The sequence below is a fragment of the Rosa rugosa genome, chromosome 7 (assembly GCF_958449725.1).
Source record: "Rosa rugosa chromosome 7, drRosRugo1.1, whole genome shotgun sequence".
NCBI lineage: Eukaryota > Viridiplantae > Streptophyta > Magnoliopsida > Rosales > Rosaceae > Rosa > Rosa rugosa.
The window spans coordinates 5,524,182-5,545,668 of NC_084826.1; the positions used below are offsets into that span (position 1 = coordinate 5,524,182).

Consider the following 21,487-nt stretch of genomic DNA (forward strand, 5'->3'; position numbering starts at 1 on the left):
ATTTCGATATTTCAGAACAAATATATATAAGATGTCTTGCGAACTATAGGAATTAAAATAAAAAATTAGAAAAAATAAAATAAAATAAAATGTGATGATACGACGCCGTTTAACCGATTCCAATTTCGTTTTGGCGAAGGACTAACCAAAATATAGGCTAAAATCCTATTTCAACATTTAAATCTCATCCCTCTTCTAGGGTTAGGGTTTATTTTGTCCCTCTTTCTCTCTGCACTCAAATCCCTAAGCTTTTGCTTTCAATTTCCTTGTTCTCGCTGCAATGGCGAACCGCACGGACCCCTCGGCGAAGAACATAAGGGGCACGAACCCCCAGAACCTGATCGAGAAGATCGTACGGACGAAGATATACAACAACACCTATTGGAAGGAGCAGTGCTTCGGATTGACGGCGGAGACGCTGGTGGACAAGGCCATGGAGCTCGACCACATCGGCGGGACCTTTGGAGGTAACCGGAAGCCCACGCCGTTCATGTGCCTCGTCATGAAGATGCTTCAGATCCAACCCGAGAAGGAAATCGTCATCGAGTTCATTAAGAACGACGACTACAAGTGAGTTTTTATGTCTAATTTATTGGTTAATATTGCAAATTTGTGTATTTACTGGTTTGCCAATTTGGTTGCATTAGGTTGAAATAGAGCTACCGGAAAGAAATTGAAATTTTGATTTTTGTAAAGAGTAATAGTCTATAGTTATCTTGTATTGGTGAAGTTCAATGCTATAAGTACATTATTACAGAAAAACAAGTTGAAATTAGAGAATTTGGGATGTGAATATATCTGGTGTAATTTTTGTTTAGGAAGGTCTTAATAGATTGGGTTGCTCTAGTTGTTTTTGTAGTGTTCTGACCTCTTTGAAGTAGCCTGGATGATTCTGAGCGCTGAATATCTGTTTGTTTTTACATTTCGTGTTTCCATCTAGCATTCTCTGTTACAGTTTGCTTCAATGTGATTCAACACTTTTTACTTGGGCTTCAGATATGTTCGGGTGCTTGGTGCATTTTACTTGCGTATCACAGGCAGCGATACTGATGTCTACCAGTACCTAGAGCCTCTGTACAATGACTATCGGAAGTTGAGAAGTAAATTGGCTGATGGACGTAAGTTATGATCACCCTGATTACTATTTCGTAACTGCTATATAAATGTTCTTTGCCATTGGTCAGTTTACGTGCAGGCTAACTCAAGTTTGGTTTTCATTGTCTCAGGTTTCTCATTGACTCATGTGGATGAGCTTATTGATGAACTTCTGACAAAGGACTACTCATGCGACATTGCCATGCCACGAATCAAGAAAAGGTAATAATCTGTTGGAATGAGTTATTCTATATCATTTTATTATTGTGATTTGTTTGATTGTTTGTTTGTTTGTTTGTTTGTTTTTTTGAACTGTACAGATTCCACCTATCTATATGTTCTAATTGCATCTGGTCCTTTCTACTTATGTTTTATGCTACCTTCATACTCCTATCCTAGGTCTCTAAGAGGATCTATTGTGCTTATACAATTTTGAAGTTTGTGTGTGTAATTCCTTTCTCTGTATTCATGTAGATGGACTCTTGAATCACTTGATTTGTTGGAACCTAGAAAAAGTGCTTTGGAGGAGGACTTTGAGGAGGAGGAAGAGAAAGAGGAGAATGATCAGCTTAATGGATTGGATGATGAAGTCCATGATAAGGAGTATTACCGTGGCCGAAGTCCTGAAAGGGAAAGAGACAGGGATAGAAGACGTGACAGGGACCGATACAGGTACCTTTGCTTCTTTGTGGTTTTTGATTTGTTTTTTTTTTTTTAAACATGGTACTAATGCTTTTATTTATTTATTTATACATTTTTTAATTTTATGGTCCTTGGTCTAAACTTCCTATTTAGTAATTACTGTTAGTAATTTTGACGCAGTAGGTACAGTATAACTATATACTGCATGAATTCTGATGCTTCACTGAGAATAACTACTTTGCTTTAAGAGGGTTTTTACTTGTTTGCATTGTTTTGGTACTTAGAATTCTCTGTCTGCAGCTTTGTCCCGGTTTGGATGAAGGGTCGGTTGATACCTTTGAGTATGTTTGTAAGTCTCAGTTAGGTTGGTTGGGTTCTGTGAGTGAATGGGGATATGTTCAGGGATTTTCAGGTGGTAGAAGTTAGCGGTTACTAAATTATATTGAAAATAAGGCATCCACCCCAGTACGCTAAGTGGTAATAGTATGAAGCATAAGAAAAGTGTGAAACAGCAAGTGTCTTCAGTACTAAACTGTCTTTTTTCTTCTGTAAATGTGTCTCTGGTTGAAGCATAAGAAAAGTGCCAAACAGCAAGTGTCTTCAGTACTAAACTGTCTTTTTTCTTCTGTAAATGAGTCTCTGGTTGAACGAACTGACTTGCTTTGAGTTTCTGTGTCTTGGGTGAACCAATCTTTTAGTTGTGTGCAAAGTGGAAGCTGTTGCCTAACAAATTCATATGTTATTAATATGAATTCAACCTAGTACATTCATATGTCATTGAAGTTTCTACCGTGGCATTTGAAGCCATTGGTGACATATAATGGCTTCCTATATTGATATCCTTGATCCTGCCAGGTTTCTCTGCACTGGCAGTGTGCAGTTGAGAAGTATGATGGATCATACAGTTTTCCCTGATGTGTACTTTCCAGTCTGTTGTGGCTCTTTATTTTATGTTTTATATGACTTGTTTGAGCTACCGTTTCTCTATCTTTTACTTACTTTCAAGTTTCAAGTATGGAGTGTGATCTATGTATATCTAAAATCACAAGTTCTTTCAAAGTAAATCTGTGAAGGTGTTTACTTACTCTGTTTCTGTGGTTCTATGTTATTTTTTTGCCATGCTTTCATTTGTAAATATGGAGTTCTACTATATAGTTGTTAATGGAAGAGTATCTGTCATCATTAAATTGACATTGTTTTCTTTCCCCCTTTTACAGAGATCGTGATTATGACAGAGAATATGATAGGGATAGAGACTACGAGAGAGAACGTGGACGTGGGAGAGAAAGAGATAGGAACAGAGACAGGGATAGGGACCGGGACCGATATAGACTGAGAGATGAAAAGGATTATGGCCGTGATAGGGATCGGGATAGGGAGTGGGATGGTAGGGAGCGTGAGAGGCGGGATAGGGATCGTGGTAGGAGGAGGAGCCATTCAAGGAGCCGAAGTAGGAGTAGGGAGCACAAGGATCGTGAGGGTGGGGATCACCGCAAGAGACATGCCCGCAGCATCAGTCCTAGGAGGCGAGATGGGCCTGATGATAGCACTCGTGAGGAGCCGAGGAAGAAGAAAGAGAAGAAGGAGAAGAAGGCTGATGGTACAGACCATCCTGATCCTGAGATTGCTGAAGCCAATAGGCTCCGAGCATCTCTTGGTTTGAAGCCCCTTAATGTCTGATAGTGCTGATTGACTGGTTCATATTAAAATGCATGCATTTGAGCTGTCTTCGGATTTGTGGCTTTCTATAGCTTTAGTGTTTTTGAGTATCTGATGTACATCTTTATAAGCGGTACACAAGCTTCATTGATATAACTTGACGATTATGCATGCTTGTCTATGATATTCAATGTATTCCATAGGGTTACCCCATCTTTCATGTGCTTTACTCACCATGGTAGTACAATAGTTAGATTTTACTTTCATGTTGTGGTTGAGCGTTTTTGTTTGCAATTATCCCTCAAGACTTTTCTGCCGAGACTTTTCTAAGTAAATTCAATCTCTTATTAAAGGAAAATGCACTGAAACAACAGAAAGCACGCAACTTTACACTGCAAACAAATGTTTACAAGGCATCTACTGAAAGAAAATAAAATCATGATTGGAACCACATGCCATATCATGGAAGGACACCACCTAACAAAATCCCATTTTGATCGTAGTGAAAGGTACCCGACTTGCACTTGCCTCCCATTAGAATCCTCTTCTTGCATAGTTCATACTCGCTACTGCTATCTTCTTGCTTTGAATCTTCCTCCAACTTCTCCATACTTTTCATCTTCCTTGCTCTCATGTACGACATTGCCATTCTCAGCTTTCTGCAATTGGTCAACATAGGTTTCGGTAGAACCCGAATCAAATGGCCTGAACTTTCTTGTTTCCCAACGCCTTGAACTCCAGTAGTGTCGGTTTCTCTCCTCATCAACTTCTTTAAGCTTTTCTTCCTGGTGAGGAAACCCAACAGAGGTAGACGGAGTTTCGGGGGCCTCAGCTTGCTGCCACGGTTACTAGCCTCATTGGATTTGGAGGAAGACTTCTCGGGTGACTTGTACTTGGCAAATGGATTGGTGAATACAAAACTGACTGTCCTTACACTTTCCTTGTTGTTACGATCTTCATGATGATGATCAACTCTCTTTTGCATGGTATTGACAAGTAACTTGGGGAGCTTGATTCGTATTTTCGACTGCTTTTTCATCCTGACGCTAATGAAGTTTGATAATGGAGGATTAGTTCTGCGGGACTCCATTGCAATAAGGATATGAGCAAGAAGAAGAAGATCAATAACCTATGTTGACCTACGAGAGAGTAGCTTTTAGGTGTTGAATGAAGAAGAAAGTGGGTTTGAGAAATGGGGAAATAGTTGGGACTTGGGAGACGTGGGTGCGTGGATGAAGGAGTTGGTTCTTGATAGTCTCTGCTACAATTGGTAATCATGTCAAAAAATATGTGGAGGGGGGTAAATTTTAATCTTAACCAATACTTATCCACCTTAATTCATCATTATCTACTCGTCTAATCTGATGTAATTTGAAAAATAGAATAAAATCATTTCTGTCCAAGGCTTAGTTTGGCATTGCTGTGCTATGAGCAGAAGTGCTTTTGGTTCTGCTGTGGCCAGAATTGCTTTTGGTATTGCTGTGAGGAGAAGTAGTTAAGTGTTTGGTAAACTATTTTTCAAAAATGCTGTGAAGAAAAATAATAATTAATATTAATTTTTAAAGATAATGAACATAACTCTTTTGAGATTGTGATAATCAACATAATTAAACATTCTTTTCATCTTTCTCTTTTTCTGGTCGAGAAACATACCCAGGAGTCAGAACCATTCTATTTTCTAATCACTCCCCAGCAACCATTTCAATTCATGAGTTACCAAGTGCAAATAAATATTGAAATTGCATGGTGCAAAATCACGAAAGCCTTACCCACTCAATTTGCTGGATAGAAATGGGATGAATTTTCAGATTGTTCAGAAAGGGAGAGAGAGAGGCAGAAGAAGATGCATGATCAATTAAATTGCAGACTTCGGGGAGCCGAGGCAGAGGGAGGAGAAGAGAGAGGTGAAGCTTTTGACTGTGGCGAGGAAGTCCCTCTCGATGACTTCGAGAGCTTTGAAAGTCTAAATGGTCTGGTTCAATGGGGGGTTTTGAGTCGAACCAGTGAGGATTGGCTTTGAGATTGGGGTCTCGGAGCTCGCTAGATACGGCGTCTCAGCTTGTCCTCCTCCGTCTTCTTCCTGCGGTCTCTATGGGTTTGTGTCCAAATTACTCAATCTTCAATGATTTTGCAGTCTCTATGGGTTTATGTCAAATTCTTGTTTTTCACCTTCTGTCTGCAGAAGCCATGTTGAAAAGCTACAAATTGTAGCTTCTGAAAACCTGCTGTTGGGAGAAGCTAGAGTGACCAAAAGCAGCTTTTTAAGATTTTACCAAACACCTTGGATTAAACCCAAAAGCACTTTTGGTTCCAAAAGCACCCTAGGAAGCAATACCAAACTAAGCCCAAGGCCAATGGAGGAGAAAGGTAATGAACAATGACTTTATACAAGTGATCATCTACAAAATCAGTTTCTTTTTTTGTTAATTTACGAATAAAAGTTCCATAAAACTTGACACAATATCATTAACTACAGTAGAGCATTAGGGAACCAATTAATATCTCAAGAATTCGAGTTATAATGAACTCATTGGTGATTGCATCCATAAGCCAACAAGGTTTGTCCTCAAAACTTTTGTCTTCAAATTTTAGTTTTAACACTTAAAACAGTGTGAGAAGACATTACAGATTTAAAAACTATAAATTTATAACCAAAATGATGGAGAGCAAGATTATTGAGTTAGTAACGCTTTTAGGCTGTTAGAAAAGATGGAGAATGAGGTTAGGCTATATAAAAGGTTTGATTTTTTTTTATTTTTTTTTGCAACCTAATAAAAAGTTTGATTCACTCTAATAACCAAAAAAAAAGAGAAAAAAAACAAGAACTCCATAATATGACTAGGAAAAGAATAGCAAAAAATTAGAAATAAAAATATTAAATATAGCAAAATAGATGAAAATATTTGTTTAGTGCCAAAACCGCCTCGAGAAAGCAAAGAAGTGTATTGCCCACGCCAAAGGTCCAGCCCAGCCCATATATCACTTATAACATACCTTTTAGGGCCACAACATTCAGAGCCCAATAAGACTGAACCATCTCGGATAGGAAAACAAACCTAAAACCCTAACTTCAATTCACTCTCGCTCTCCTCCCTGCAATCTCAGAGCGGCCACTCCAGGTACTCCTCTCTCTCTCTCTCTCTCTCCTCTATCTCTCTGAGCCTAATCTCTCTCCCTATTCTATTCCTATGGAAACCTTCTCGTCCTCACAGCTCCTTTCAGCAATTCCAACAATATAAAAATAATTTTCCTTTCGCGATATATCAAAACTTTCACGGTTGAGTCGTCTGTCTGCGATTTTTCGACGCCGATTGGTCTCGTAGATCTTCGGTCTCCGATAGGTTCTTTGAAAAAAAAAAAACTGTTTGGATTTGGATCCTTTTTAAGTTTTTGACTGATTAACTAGTGTGTGTATCGTGTTTGAATTGAGATGATTTCCGCGGCGATTGCGATTCTCACCAGATCTAAATTTGTGTTTGTGGCTCAGGTGACTGTTGTTGCATTGCGTGAGGCGGGTGAAGTTTGCAATCATGGCGAATTTTGCGAAGCCGGAAAATGCTTTGAAGCGAGCTGAAGGTGAGCTGTGGTTGATTTAGGGATTGTTAGCTAGATATAATTCGTTTGATTGTTCTGTTATGGAAATTTTCATTGCTATTTGGAAGCGTTAAGCGTTGAATTAAGTGCTTATCTTTGTCAGTATGTTATCGAAGAGTAATAGAATTAAATTGGTTCAGGATTTGATGTTCTTGTTGAACAGACCTTTCGTTATAACAGACATGTTAATTTTTTGTTGAGATAGATATGGTGTATTGGTTTATTTGGTGGCGATGAGTGCCCTTTTGTATTTGGACTGACGGTTATGATGTGTGGATGCAGAGTTGATCAATGTTGGGCAGAAGCAAGATGCATTGCAATCGCTTCATGATCTTATTACATCAAAGAGATATAGAGCATGGCAGAAGCCACTTGAAAAAATTATGTTTAAATATGTGGAGCTTTGTGTTGACTTGCGTAAGGGTAGATTTGCCAAGGATGGTCTGATTCAGTACCGCATTATATGTCAACAAGTAAATGTCAGTTCCTTGGAAGAGGTGATCAAGCACTTCATGCATCTGTCAACTGAGAAAGCTGAGCAGGCACGTACCCAGGCTCAAGCATTAGAAGAAGCACTTGATGTTGATGATCTTGAAGCAGATAAGAGGCCTGAAGATCTAATGCTGAGCTATGTCAGTGGAGAGAAAGGAAAAGATAGGTCTGATCGTGAAGTTGTTACTCCTTGGTTCAAGTTTTTGTGGGAAACCTACAGAACAGTGCTTGAGATCTTGCGCAACAACTCAAAGTTGGAGGCCCTTTATGCGGTATTGTATTTCTTGTTCAGATAAAGATTCCAATTGGTTGTTTTGATCATGTTGTTCATTACCGTTTGTGTTCATAAAGTTAAAATAGTATGTAAAATCTAAATTTAAGGGTCTCTATGGTTCTTATACTTTGGTTCCCTTGCCTTCTGATTATTTTGTGATCTCTATGCGTTCTCCAAGTTTCTGTTACTTCTACAGTTCTACTGCCATTGAGAGGATTTGCATGGCTTGTTCACGGGCTCTAGTTTTCCCTTACACCTTGATGATTATAGTTTTTCCTTGTGCCTTGATGTTGTTTAGATTAATTTTTTAAATATTAATGTTGCCATTTTTATGGCCTTCCACTTCATGCACTACCCTGAATCATGCTGCCATTTTTGCTTATGCTTTTACCATCTGCAGTAATGCCGTGTATAACATAACATATGTTATATTCGATTAAATTGTCTACTTTTATTACAGTGTACATATTTGGTTTGTGTTGAATAGCATTATTCCGCTCATTATTGTAATTTGCATAAAAGCATGCAGTTTTAATTGAAACCTTTCAATTATAGATGACGGCACATCGAGCCTTTCAGTTCTGCAAGCAATACAAACGAACTACGGAGTTTCGAAGGTTATGTGAAATCATCAGGAATCATCTGGCTAATCTGAACAAGTATAGAGATCAAAGAGACCGACCTGACCTATCTGCACCTGAGAGCTTGCAACTGTATCTTGATACTAGATTTGAGCAGCTGAAGATAGCTACTGAACTTGAACTGTGGCAGGTGTCTGAATTATTTTTGAGTATATTTTTTATGTGTTCATTTTGTCGACAAAGTGCAAAATATGTCCATTTCTATCTCTTAATCCTTTTGCCGTTATGCTATCTGTAGGAAGCATTCCGCTCTGTTGAAGATATTCATGGATTGATGTGCATGGTTAAGAAAACCCCTAAACCATCGTTGATGGTGGTTTACTATGCCAAGCTCACAGAAATTTTTTGGATTTCTGCTAGCCACCTTAATCATGCTTATGCATGGTTCAAGCTATTCTCGCTTCAGAAAAGCTTTAACAAAAACTTGAGCCAGAAGGATTTGCAGTTAATAGCATCATCTGTTGTCTTGGCTGCACTTTCAGTTCCCCCCTATGATCAGACACGTGCAGCCTCTCACTTGGAACTTGAAAATGAGAAAGAGCGCAATTTGAGGATGGCTAATCTAATTGGCTTTAATCTTGACCCCAAAATCGACAGAGGAGATGTGGTATTGCAAGCTTGTTTGTTTTTATTTTTTCAGTTTCTTCTTTAGATTCGACTTATAATTGTTCCCCAAACTGATAATGTGCTTTATGGCCAGCTTTCAAGATCTGCTCTTCTATCAGAACTGGTAAGTTTGTGGATTTCTGTTTTATTTTTATTTAGAGTTTATTGTATTCACTTTTCCTGTGATAAACATAGACAATTATTACATTTTTAAGGAGGTATTATGGTTTAATATACCCTGGGTCAAGCTTCTTAAGGTGCTGTTAGTTGATCATCAACTATTTATGAATCAAATTATATTCAGGCCACCTTTTTTGATATTTGAAATTCGTATACCATTTTCCATAAACCTTGGCACTTATTAGTATTGGTGTGAATGATCGACTGTTTTTCTGGGCTGATAGTACATAAATGTTGTCATGATGCTTATCAAAAACCAGTATTTACTAATAATGGCTTGCAAATTGAAATTTTGTGCTTCTTTGGAAATGCTGTCTTTTTTTTTTAATTGTTTCTTCAGTATGGTCTTATTTGTTTTTTGTTTTCAGGTCTCCAAAGGTGTCTTGAGCTGTGCAACCCAGGAAGTAAAGGATCTTTTCCATCTCCTGGAGCATGAATTTCTACCTCTCGACCTTGCTGTAAAGATACAACCACTGTTGACTAAAATCTCAAAATTTGGGGGTAAGCTGGCTTCAGCTTCTTCTGTTCCTGAAGTGCAACTGTCTCAATATGTTCCTGCCCTTGAAAAGCTTGGTACTTTGAGGTTGCTCCAGCAGGTGAGTTGATTTTGTACTTAACTGATTCAGAAATATACCTCTTGTTTGCATAAATTCTGAATGGATTTTAAATTCCTCCTTGTACATATTACAGGTGTCTCGGGTGTATCAGTCGATGAAGATTGAACATCTATCTCGGATGATCCCATTTTATGACTTTTCTGTTGTAGAGAAGATATATGTGGATGCTGTTAAACATAACTTCATAGCTATGAAAGTCGACCATATGAAGGGTGTTATGATGTTTGGTAACTTGGTAAGTTGAGGGTGCTATATCGTCTTTTTTGTTATGATTTCATTAGATATGTTGACAATTTGAATCTGGAACTTTCATTAATTATATGATGACTTAGTTTCTGGATATATAAAAGCTGAGTGATCTATTTTATTGAACCTGGTATTCTAAATAATGTACCCTGGATAATTAAGGATTTCATGTTGGTAATTTTTTTTTCCCAAATGCATAGATAACTGGCAAGGATTTTTTAAATTTTTTTAATTATATTTCTTTTTTAAGATCTGGAGAAGTGTTTATACATATTACGTGCTTTTGCTTCTTAAGCTGTTTTCAAATGCGTAGCATAAGTTATAATCATTTTCGCATTTTCTCTCCTTCGGCTTCTCCTGTCTGAAACTGAAGTCTTTCAGTTGCGATATAAGTTCTGGTTCCTTTTGTCTTGTTATTCTTTCAGGGTGTGGAGTCAGATGGATTTCGTGATCACTTGACTAAATTTGCTGAGTCTTTGAACAAGACCAGGGCTATGGTCTACCCTCCTCCAAAGAAAGCATCTAGACTAGGTGAAATTCTTCCTTCTTTGGCAGAGACTGTAGATAAGGAACATAAAAGGCTTCTTGCTAGGAAATCAATCATTGAGAAAAGGAAGGAAGAACAGGAACGTCAACTTCTGGAAATGGTATGCCTGTACTCCTAACTTGAGTCGATAGCTTGTACTTTATAGTTTGCAATAGTATGGGAACTTGACTACGCATTGAATTTTCACTATAAGGAACGTGAGGAAGAGTCAAGGAGGCTCAAGCAACAGAAAATAACTGAAGAGGCAGAGGCGAAAAGGCTTGCCACCGAGTCTGAAATAAGGAAGAAACAAAGGCTCCTGAAGGAAATAGAGGAAAAAGAACTTGAAGAAGCACAGCAACTCCTTCAAGATGTAAGCAAAAAGAAGAAGGGAAAGAAGACACTTTTGGATGGGGTGAGTGAAAAATATCCTCTCGTTCAGTTTTGTTTTAGACAGATGTGGTAGTTTATTGATATATTTTTATACAGGAAAAGGTGACCAAGCAAACTTTATTGGACATGGCCGTGCATGAACAGATCAAGGAGAGAGAAGAAAGGGAGAAGAAATTAACAAAACTTTCCAAAACAATGGATCACTTGGAAAGAGCTAAAAGGGAAGAGTCTGCTCCACTGATTGAAGCTGCATATCAACAACGTTTAGTGGAAGAAAGGGTGCTTCATGAACGTGAGCAACAGGTATCAGTATTAGGAATATTTCGGTTCTTCTGTTCCCTTATTTTATGTGCTAAATTTTATTTTATGGCAACATTTGATTCTTCAATAATTTCTTCTTAAAAACAGCTGGAAATTGAGCTGAGCCAACAGCGTCATGAAGGAGATGTCAAGGAGAAGAATAGGCTAGTGCGGATGTTGAACAATAAGGTGAGTTTGTAGTCATATCCGAAGTATTCATGTATGATTGCTAAGTTGCACTCAATAATAGCTTTGTCTTTATATTATGTGCTATGCAAAAACACTTGCAAGCTCTGGTGCCTTTGGGAGAGAAGTATTTTGCACTTTTCATTAATGATTTAAAAGTTTTGCTACTTAAATTGTTTACTGATTACGTGTGTTATCATGGTGTGTGCTAAAGCCGGGAAACTGAGTTGTTGTTGTTTTTTTTTCTTTTTTTCTTTCTGGCAGACTATCTTCCAGGAAAGGGTTGTGCATCGAAGGCAGGCAGAGTTTGAAAGGCGGAGGGCAGATAGAGAAGAACAAATCAGTCGAATGATTCAGGCCAGGAAACTGGAGAGGGAGGCAATGAGGAAGAAGATATTCTATGTGAGATCTGAAGAGGAAAGGCTAAAGAAGCTGCATGAAGAAGAGGAAGCCCGCAAGCGGGAAGGTATGTTTTTGTGAGATTTACCAATTCAATTTTGTTAAGTCAATGTATACTTGATTCAAAGAAAATTACATTTATGTATCATGTTTCCGACATTGTTACATAACTTGCCATTATCTTGGCTTATAGATTTATTAGGTGCATAATTTATTTCCCTCTTGGACATGCAGAAGCCGAGCGAAGGAGGAGAGAAGAAGCTGAACGCAAAGCAAAATTGGATGAGATTGCTGAAAAGCAGAGGCTAAGGGAGAGGGAATTGGAGGAAAAAGCCGAAAGGCAGAAGAGAGAAATGCTTGCTAGGCCGGCCATTGAGCCTCGTCCAGTTGAGCCTGTAGTTCCTGCTCCTGCTGCTCCTATTGCTGTCACTGCTGCTGCACCCAACGCTCCTGGAAGGTATGTTCCTAGGCATCGGCGACAAGAAGCTGCAGAACCTGATCGTAGGGGAATCAGGCCTGATGAGCGCCCAGCCCTGTCAAATGATAGGTGGCGTAGTGATCGCAGTGAGGAGCAAAGACCACCAGCCTTTGGTGCGGGTTCAAAATCGACTTGGTCCTCAACCAGACCGCGTTGATTGGACCTCTGATCATGTAGGTGTTTGGCTGCATGCATGCCTGAGCCTGGGGCAATTTTGATTAAGCTTGGAATGTTCTGGGTGTACTAAAAAAGTCATAAGGTCATTATTTTTAAGTACCCAAAGACCTAGTAGAGCTGTTACTATGCTTTTAATTTGACTGTCTTCTCATCATCGAATGCTCAATGTAATTCTGATATTTCAGACTTGCAAGTTAGTTTTGTTGCTTCCCATATTCTTCATTCATTTCATTTCTCCTCAACCTTTTGATAATAAGTATTTTTGTCATTGGTTTTGTTCTCTATTTACTGTGTCCCCGTTTCTCTCCCTAGATAAATGTCACTGTTTGAGAACGCGGCCAATCTTGTGTGTTATTTCTCAAAGTACAGGTCTGAGGTCTCTACGACTGCAAGAGCACAGCTTCATTGTGCTTTCCTTTAGTTGCCGTTGCACCATCTCCTGTTTCTTTCCTTTATTCGACATATATTGGCATCCTGCTCTGGGTGTTGCGGATTCAATGGCGTCTCTTGGAGTAGTTATGGACTCGGTGGCTAGGTTTGCTCCGGTGTTATGAGTATAGCTGACTGGCTGGAATGGAGCAAGTGAGATTGGGCAGCTACAACAAAAAGAAAACACCTTGAACTGTCGGTGCAGGTTTTGCGTTCTGGCTACCCTCGAGTGATGATCCAAAAAGACCACCGGGAAAAAGTCTCTGGGAACCTTAGAAAAGAACTAAAGAAGTGCGCATTCTATTTAGAAAACCATCCTTTGAGTGTCAGTTTCAGGCTTTAATTATCACTCAAGTCACAAAATTGTTTTTGTCTTCATAAGGCCATTTCAGAGCCAAAATCTGAGATGATTTTTTCCTACTATGACTATTACGCCTCTCCAGCAAAACACGCTTTCAGTGTAATTTAAATAAATTAATTAATTAAAAAAAAAAAAAACTTTTTCAATACCATAATTTCTACTATGAACTGTAGACTAGCACACGATTTAAATTTTTTTTTTTTTAATTCCAAATCCTTATTTTCTCATGAAAATTTGTTTCACATTTAAATAACACTTCCTGAACTGAAGGGATTCAAAAATCATGACGAATTTTTTTTTTTTTTTTTTTACAATTTTTCAAAACCAGAGAACAACAAATTCACAAAAAGAAATTCATTCGACGTTCCGGTGTTCCATGAATTGGAATATGTTCTAAAAATTATGCTCTAAAATTGTGAGTTTATGGTACTAAAGAACTTTAAAAATATATATAATAGCAAAAAGTTCTTAATTTTACCATAATTTCTATCCAAAACTGTGGACTATAGGACACGATTTTTAGTCAAAATCAAATGTTCTTATTTCTTACCCTCAATTAATGATTTTTAAACACTTCTCAAACTAATGGAACTCAAGAATCATGACGCAATTTTTTTTTTTCAATGTCAAAGCGAGAGTTATAAAATTCTTAAAAAAAAAAAATCCGTTCGAGGTCCTTGACTATTGAAATAAGTTCTAAAAATCGTGCTCTACGATAGTGAGTTCATGGTACAAGAGAAGTTCAAGAAAAAATTGGTTTAACATGTCTGCGTATCATTGTATTCCAAAAGTGCCCCCATGACACCTCCCAACGTGCCAAACCATGAATAACTTCATTTATATTCAAATTGTCATGTTTCTTAATCTCATTATTCATAAAGCATGATCTTTAGATCTTTAAAAAAAAAAAAAAACATGATCTTTAGATCTTTCAAAAAAAAAAAAAAATGATCTTTAGGATATGTTCTAATTTATTTATTTTTTTGTTGAAACTGAATATCATTAAGCTACTCTCTGGGCTATGACAGGATATTTATATAAATAAATAAATAAAATATAAAATAAAAGAGAAAATTAATCTCATGTATTTGCCTCTCTCGGTCTCTTCGTAACAACTAAACCCTCCTAAACCCTCCCCCGTCGCTCTGAGAGTTTCGGGTTGAAAATGAGTTCACTCGCTGCGAGATTTTCCAAGTTCATCAGAGTCTCTGTTCCTTCCTCGCAAACTTCCTCACTGGGTTTCTCTCTCTCTCTCTCTCTCTCTCTAAATACCATCTATGTGTATTTGTATGTTTGAATGTGTAATTTGTAGGGCTCATTTCTGATTGTTACTCTTATTTTGTTTCTGGGTTTCTTGGGTTTAGTTCATACTTCTGTTAAATGGGTTTTTCTCACCTAAACAAGTTTGTACAAACTTAAATGATCTCATTGGTTCATCTGCTTTATATAATTTGGAATTAGTGATATTCAACTGATGGGTTTAGTCCAGAAATCAATCTGAGTTGAATGTTCACTATAATCCAGCATGCTTTACACTTTTTTTTTTTTTTTTTTTTCTATGAGGAGTTATCTGAAGTAGTAGTAGGCAAACTCAGAATCTGAAAGTTGATTTTAGTAGCTGTGTTTGTGTGTGTGTGGAGACTGATTGTTTTAGATAGATCATTTGGTGTGTATGGTTAACATGAGCTGACTTACAGCAGTGGGCGGGCAAAGAAGCTCGAAGTTATGGTACTCGAGCGGCTCAATCGACAGTGACACTAATGACACAAAACAAGTTGATGCCGAAGAAGATATTGACGATTTTCTTGGTGGCTTGAAAGATACAAATATGCAAGCCCAAGGTGTGGATCCCAAGAGGGGTTGGGGATTTCGCGGTGTGCACAAGGTATTTTACTCAGTTGAATGTTATAGTTTCCATAATTCCATGTGTGTTTGTGGACGCATATGTCCTGCAAATACCTCTGCACTGCATCATAACGTGTAAGATTACTAGGGTCTCATAAAGAACTTGGTCTAGATATTAAGCTTAACAGAACCTCTTGGTTCCATTGGGATGTTAGGATACAGAAACAACATGAATCATCAGAGTGGAAAGTTCTTCCTGCCATTTGGGAGCAATCAGACCATGTTGTAGATTTCATGTCTGTCATTTTCTCTATCTGATACTTATACTGGGTGTGTTGATTTATGCAGGCAATTATTTGTGGAAGAGTTGGACAATCCCCAGTGCAGAAGATCTTGAGGAATGGCCGAACTGTAACCATCTTCACTGTTGGGACGGGGGGCATGTTTGACCAGAGATTACTGGGAAAGGACTTGCCAAGACCTGCTCAGTGGCACCGAATTGCTGTGCATAATGACGCACTTGGGGCTTATGCAGTTAAACAATTTGTTAAGAAGTACGTGTCCGATTTTTTTTTCTAAGATAAATGAAACTGTGCATATATTGTTTCTCTGATGGTTGGAAGTTTACTGCAGTTCATCAGTTTATGTTGAGGGTGACATCGAAACTAGAGTTTACAATGATAGCATCAATGGTGAAGTTAAGAATATTCCAGAGATCTGCATTCGTCACGATGGTATAGAAGCCACAACTACATTTTTTTTTCTTTTTTCCCCTCATTTAGTGTTTCTCTGGTAAATCCCATCTTGTCATTCTGCTGTGTTTGGATAGAGTTATGTTTCTCACATGTACTTTTGCTTCGGTTACATTTACATTCCAATATTTTGTTGCAAACTTGCAATACATACTTTTGGAGGAATGTATCTAAAGTTCATAGGTCTGAAGTTTAGTTAATAGTTGAATAAACATGGGCAAAAACTTAAGATTGTGAACTTCTGCATCAGTCGAAAGTGTTGACATGGAAACTAAAGGTTGAAAGAATAATATCAATATGAGCAGGATTTGAAAGGCCTACCCCATTACTCCCATCCTGCTCCAAAAAGGAGAGAAGAAAAATGAAAAATACCATCTACATGTTCACTTACTGTCTTGATATAATAACACAGAAATTCCTTAGTAGTGTGATTTACCCTGCAGGGAAGATCCGTCTTATAAAGAGTGGAGAAAGCATCAGCAGTATGTCCTTGGATGATCTGCGTAAGTCCCTTTTACTTCTGCTCTTTCTGCTTTCTCCCACATGTGAGACTTCAATGTGTTCGAGTTCTACCATTTCACTTTTCTGACATTGCTATCGGTCTATGTGATCATCTGTTACTTGCAGGAGAAGACTTACCTTAGTGTTAATTGGCACGTTAGGGGAACCTCAGCCTGGGAAAGGGAAAGCGTCTCAAGCCACTTTTGTAGGAAACGGGGGATATATTTCTTAGTTGGCTGTGACCTGGCAAAGGAAAATGCTGGAGTTTTATTTTTCAGTTTGTCAATATAATCCCTTGGTTCATTAGCTTGCTCTTCACTGTTGTCTTCTTCCCCAGTGAATGAAGTCATCTACCATTCAGTCTCTCTGTGAGAAGGAAGCGGTGTTTAACATTGAAATCGATATGTAAAGACTATTTAATGTTCACATTCCATCAACTCATTCATAATAGTCATAATTAAATGAGAGGCTTCGTTCTTATTCTGTTTCTCTCTTGAAGCAAATGCCTAAACTTCATCAAAATAGTGCCTTTACTGCAATCTTTCCTTGCTGCTCTGTTTTTTTTTTTTTTTTACTCACTAGTTACAGTACAGCTGAATTTGCTTGTCTTGGGGATCTTATATTGTCTTATATTTTTGAGGGGAGCATACATGTAGTAGATATTAAATAGTAAAATTGCAAATGTGGGTTTTGTGGGGAGTGAATACACTCTCTCTAAAGAATCGACTGGATGGTACCGTTTAGCTTGATCCCTTCATTTGCAATATGGGACACAAACTGCAGTACTTTTTGTACATGGCCAATTATTTTACATATGCAGCAAAATATCATTGATGTTAGGCAATTTGTTAATATAAAATTATAAATAGCACATTTGATGGCTCTAATGATATTAAATTTACTGTTCTAGCACTACAAGCACTACAACCTTTGTCCTTGCTCTAGTCCTTTCCAAAATGGCAAAATGTATGCTTCTTTATAGAGGCCACTTCAGGAACTAGAACCATCGAAGGGCAAATGGCACCGACTTTATTGAAAATGGAAAGTGATGTGCCAATCATCTTAACCAAATTGTTGGCTTGAACAAACACCAACTGCACTAGAATCCAATAGATGATTCTTTTTCATATTACTTATCATCTTTTTTTTCTTTTCTTTTTTGATGAACTATCATCTTTGTTATTCCTCTCTGGTTAGTGAAGGAAAAGGACTATTGGAGCAATACAATACATTATATGCATGTATATTATCTACAGTTACATGTATTGTATGTATATACATACATGCATTTAAAGGCAGAGTTAGAATTTTAGAATGAGGTGGGCTAACTAACATATTTTAATTAAAAATTACTATTTAGAGTAGGCTACTTTTTTATATTTAATTTTTAAATCAAAATTAAGCTATAAATTAATATTTTTCTAAAACATGGGTGGGTTATAGCCCACAGCAACCCATGTGCAGGCTGTAGCTATGCCCATTAAGATTGTTAGGTTCCATTGAATGACACATAAAAAATGAAATAGCCAGCTTTGTAGTAGCTAATTAGCTTCACCATTCATGGGTGCCGTACTGCCATTAATATTAAATCCTTAGGTGAATAGGATTTGTATAGGTGTCTGTTAAGTGTTAACTCAATGAAATTCTGTAACTGACACTCGTTGCCGCACACCTGCCTTGATGGATGTAACACATAACCAGTATTATATGTCTGAAATTTTGCATAAATAGAGACTGAGCTCTCAGCATTCTTGCCAACTCTGTCGATAGAGCACCTACTCTAGTGTGTTTAAGTTGATCTAGCTAGCTTTAACTATGGTAACTAGTACTAGAAGTAGAGTACTCGAAACAATTTCGATGTTATTTGTGGTGATCATGATTATGATCGTGATCACCAAAATTGGGCATGTATCAGCTGATCTTGGTGCCTGCCCAAAATGTGGTAGCCTAGAAGTTCCATACCCTTTTAGCACTGATGATAGCTGTGGAGACCCTAGATATAAAATCTACTGCAACAATGGCAATGAACTTCAGTTCATGTCAGCAGAAGGGTTTAAGTACAAGATCCTCAGCATCGACTCGAGTGCCAACAAGCTCATTATACACCCACCTGATTTCTTAGTAGAGAATAACACCCCTACATGTTATTCTTCAGATTTCTCTTCACAAGGCTTAAGACTCGATGAGCGCTTGCCCTTCAACATTTCTACTCGTAACACCGTGATGCTGTTCAATTGCTCGGATAATATTCTCCGCTCGCCTCTAAATTGTTCCTCAAACAGCTTCTGCAGGCAGTTTGAGGATAAGATTGAGGCGTGTAGAGGTACCCTTTGCTGCCATTTCTTGAAGGATTCCCACATGACTTCATATATGATCAGGGTCAGGTCTGGAGGCTGCACTGCTTATACTTCCGTTGTCGATATTCAACCTCAAGATCCTGTTGATAACTGGAACTATGGCATTGAGCTTCAATGGTTGACTCCTAACTAACCAATTGATCACTCAGTTCAGTACTTCACTGCATTCCTCTTAATAAAATGTATGCATTTCCTGGCGAGTTGTTACCACTTTATGTCCTACTGCTATGCTAATAATGTTATCTTTCTCTTGGTCTTCAATTGCTTATGGTTCATGACTTCATGGCATGAAGTTCATGTATAAGTACAATATTTCCTAATTTTAGAAGATAACACGTCGATCTCTTCTGTTCGGCATTCATTTTGTTTTTATTTCAGGTTCTCAGTATAATAAAGTCTAGAAGAAAAGACATTCTTTCCAAACATTCAGTGAGTCCTCTTCATTGTACAAATGGTTTCCATTCTTGAAATAAGAGTAAAATTAATGAAATTTTTGCTATTTCGGACACCTAAGAAATCAGTCGTATGTTTTAAATACGGATTTCCAATCCCTATCATGTCGTGGAAAAAAAAAATATATATATATATATATATATAAATAAATTAAAAAAAAATCCATATATAAAGACAAATGAATGGAGTTTAACATTCGCACTAAATGGAAGATCTGGTTAGCAAACACTTGTTAGAGCAAGTCCACCGGTGTAGTTTTGATCGGGCACCAGCAAGGATTGATGATGTGTTGACCGGGCAAGGGGAAAATCATCCCTCCATCGGTGTAGTTTTGCCCAGCCAAGGTTTGGCTTTCCTTGACCGAGGTCAAGAAAAAAGGCAACGCCCTGACTAAAATTATGACCAGTCGAAGGAGACGCCAACTCTGACAAAGCCGGACGTGGCCGACGTCAGCGATAGACAACCCAGAAATCTACCTTCGAGAATCGACTGCAACTCATTCTGCTTCCCAGAATTCCTTGCCGAGACCAGGATGATGATGAACTGGTGATTCTCAGGCCAGAAGCTCAACAAGCTTCTCAATTGTTGGCCTATGTGTGCAGCCCAGCAAGAAACGAAGCCCAGAAAGGTCAGAGAAGTCGCCGGCGTTGAAGAACACGGCGGAGCCGAAACCAACCCAGAAACGGAAATCATTAAAACCTGATCGAATTCGAAAACTAATCATACAGACATGTAGAGGATGATGAGAAGATCGATTTTCATACCACATGCAGCCCAAACGGTGGCCGGAGTCGCCTGAATTCGCTGAACCCGCCGGCAAAGTTTCAATGTTCTCACCGTCGATTCTCCCTCCACAGCCGACGATTGAGCGAATAGTGACCGGAAACGTGACGACGACGACCATAGGAAAAGATCGGTGGCCATGCGCCAGCCGGAGGTGGCCTGACGGTGGAGCACCGGCCGGATCGCGGCGTTGGGTCGCAGTCTCCCCATTCACAGGTCGAGGCTTCAGGTTGCTTCTGGAGTGATCTGGAGCCTTGATCAGATCAAGGGCTATTTATACACAAAGCTTAATTTGCTTCAAGGGCTGGGATTTAGCGGTGGAGGATTGGATGGCTCAGATTGCTCCACGTAATTTTCTATTTTCCATTAATAATTTCTTTAGTCCAAAACTTCCGAAAATCATAACATATAGCTCGGGTGTCCGAAAAATTCCCCGAAAATTCCTACAAACTCGTCGTGTCGTGTACTTTATTATCCAATTCTTAAGTTGAGGATTACACCTTGTGAAAATTTCCAATGAAATTGAACAGTAAAATTGAACAATGAAATTGGATGAACAGTAAAAGTGAACAGTCTTGACCGGTCAAGAAAGAAAACGGGTGAAAACTCATGTCCAGTGGCTGTGAACAGTAACTTGACCGGTCGACGCCTCGACTTTTCTTGACTACTGGTGAACTTGCTCTTAGCAACCTTTTTGTATCGATTATATTTTCATTGTTCAAACAAAAGAATTAAAGGCAGCAGCAAGGAGTTGGAATGCGTTTTAGAAGCTAGTTTCCAACCGAGTACAGGGAGCTGCTGCAACAAAACGTATCCATCATGCAAACTTCAACTTACGTGCAAATTAAATAAGCTGTTAGGGGTCGAACTATCTCAACACATCTGTTAGACAACACTTTTGCTATCAGTCAGCCAGTCCAACATCTGAGCACAAACCAGAATCGACACACTGTTGACAAGTCCAAAATACCTACTTACTCTGCATATCTCAACTTCATTTCTTACACACATCTATAACACTAATAACAGTCACCACATGATAAACGAAAACCAAGCATGCTCACACTACCAGAGGAAGAATACAACAAAATATATAATCGGATATATTACTACAAAGCCACTGTGGGTGTGCTCATTCTTTTTCCTTCCATAGCGTCTTTCTTTTTCCGACAGATTGTGCAGAGGAAGGGGCCTTCATTGTATGCTTCTTTATAGAGGCCACTTTAGGAACTACGAACCATCAAAGGGCAAATGGCACCAAAAGACTTCATTGAAAATGGAAAGTGATGTGCCAATCATCTTAACCCAATTGTTGGATTGAACAACCTTAATTAACCAAAATGGCAAAACACAGTTGATCTGCACTAGAATCCCAATGGATGATTGGATTACATTAAATACATTTTTGGTTATTAAAAAAAAGTTGATTATAAATATTAAGGATTAAGATCATTTTATAAGTGTTGGGTCACTTGTCGCATAGGTGTATAGAAGAATTTTC

The 21,487-nt window shown here is 38.3% G+C and overlaps 4 protein-coding genes across 5 annotated transcripts; all 4 read left to right on the forward strand.

Annotated features, from left to right (window-relative positions):
- The first annotated feature begins 172 nt into the window (after positions 1-172).
- LOC133721997 (pre-mRNA-splicing factor 38) lies at positions 173-3,625 on the forward strand. The gene is made up of 5 exons (XM_062148781.1): positions 173-570; positions 997-1,118; positions 1,227-1,317; positions 1,570-1,767; positions 2,955-3,625. The coding sequence occupies exons 1-5, from the start codon at positions 281-283 to the stop codon at positions 3,415-3,417; spliced, it is 1,164 nt and encodes a 387-aa protein (XP_062004765.1). The 5' UTR covers positions 173-280; the 3' UTR covers positions 3,418-3,625.
- Positions 3,626-6,422: 2,797 nt separating this feature from the next.
- LOC133720306 (eukaryotic translation initiation factor 3 subunit A) lies at positions 6,423-12,731 on the forward strand. The gene is made up of 14 exons (XM_062146565.1): positions 6,423-6,515; positions 6,884-6,972; positions 7,273-7,754; positions 8,312-8,527; positions 8,636-9,004; positions 9,098-9,127; positions 9,552-9,779; positions 9,874-10,035; positions 10,472-10,693; positions 10,787-10,987; positions 11,062-11,268; positions 11,374-11,454; positions 11,716-11,917; positions 12,085-12,731. The coding sequence occupies exons 2-14, from the start codon at positions 6,927-6,929 to the stop codon at positions 12,483-12,485; spliced, it is 2,847 nt and encodes a 948-aa protein (XP_062002549.1). The 5' UTR covers positions 6,423-6,515; positions 6,884-6,926; the 3' UTR covers positions 12,486-12,731.
- Positions 12,732-14,371: 1,640 nt separating this feature from the next.
- LOC133721603 (single-stranded DNA-binding protein, mitochondrial) lies at positions 14,372-16,876 on the forward strand. 2 transcript variants are annotated; one of them, XM_062148262.1, is made up of 6 exons: positions 14,372-14,533; positions 14,996-15,180; positions 15,489-15,694; positions 15,774-15,874; positions 16,336-16,395; positions 16,520-16,876. In XM_062148262.1, the coding sequence occupies exons 1-6, from the start codon at positions 14,461-14,463 to the stop codon at positions 16,534-16,536; spliced, it is 642 nt and encodes a 213-aa protein (XP_062004246.1). In that variant the 5' UTR covers positions 14,372-14,460; the 3' UTR covers positions 16,537-16,876. The 2 variants fall into 2 exon arrangements, with proteins under 2 accessions (XP_062004246.1, XP_062004245.1); XM_062148261.1 differs by having other exon boundaries at positions 14,373-14,533; positions 14,993-15,180.
- Positions 16,877-18,126: 1,250 nt separating this feature from the next.
- On the forward strand, positions 18,127-19,011 carry LOC133722014 (wall-associated receptor kinase-like 20). Its single transcript, XM_062148800.1, has one exon. It carries the CDS (start codon positions 18,209-18,211, stop codon positions 18,881-18,883), a length of 675 nt encoding a protein of 224 aa, XP_062004784.1. The 5' UTR covers positions 18,127-18,208; the 3' UTR covers positions 18,884-19,011.
- Positions 19,012-21,487: the final 2,476 nt, after the last annotated feature.

Coding starts and splice junctions, on each gene's coding strand:
- LOC133722014 (XM_062148800.1), top strand. CDS start 18,209: ATGGTAACTAGTACTAGAAGTAGAGTACTCGAAACAATTTCGATGTTA.
- LOC133721997 (XM_062148781.1), top strand. CDS start 281: ATGGCGAACCGCACGGACCCCTCGGCGAAGAACATAAGGGGCACGAAC. Junction 1,318..1,569: donor ATGCCACGAATCAAGAAAAG/GTAATAATCTGT, acceptor GTATTCATGTAG/ATGGACTCTTGAATCACTTG. Junction 1,768..2,954: donor CGTGACAGGGACCGATACAG/GTACCTTTGCTT, acceptor CCCCTTTTACAG/AGATCGTGATTATGACAGAG.
- LOC133721603 (XM_062148261.1), top strand. CDS start 14,461: ATGAGTTCACTCGCTGCGAGATTTTCCAAGTTCATCAGAGTCTCTGTT. Junction 15,695..15,773: donor GTTAAACAATTTGTTAAGAA/GTACGTGTCCGA, acceptor AGTTTACTGCAG/TTCATCAGTTTATGTTGAGG. Junction 15,875..16,335: donor GATCTGCATTCGTCACGATG/GTATAGAAGCCA, acceptor TTTACCCTGCAG/GGAAGATCCGTCTTATAAAG.
- LOC133720306 (XM_062146565.1), top strand. CDS start 6,927: ATGGCGAATTTTGCGAAGCCGGAAAATGCTTTGAAGCGAGCTGAAG. Junction 11,269..11,373: donor TTCATGAACGTGAGCAACAG/GTATCAGTATTA, acceptor TCTTAAAAACAG/CTGGAAATTGAGCTGAGCCA. Junction 11,455..11,715: donor TGCGGATGTTGAACAATAAG/GTGAGTTTGTAG, acceptor TCTTTCTGGCAG/ACTATCTTCCAGGAAAGGGT.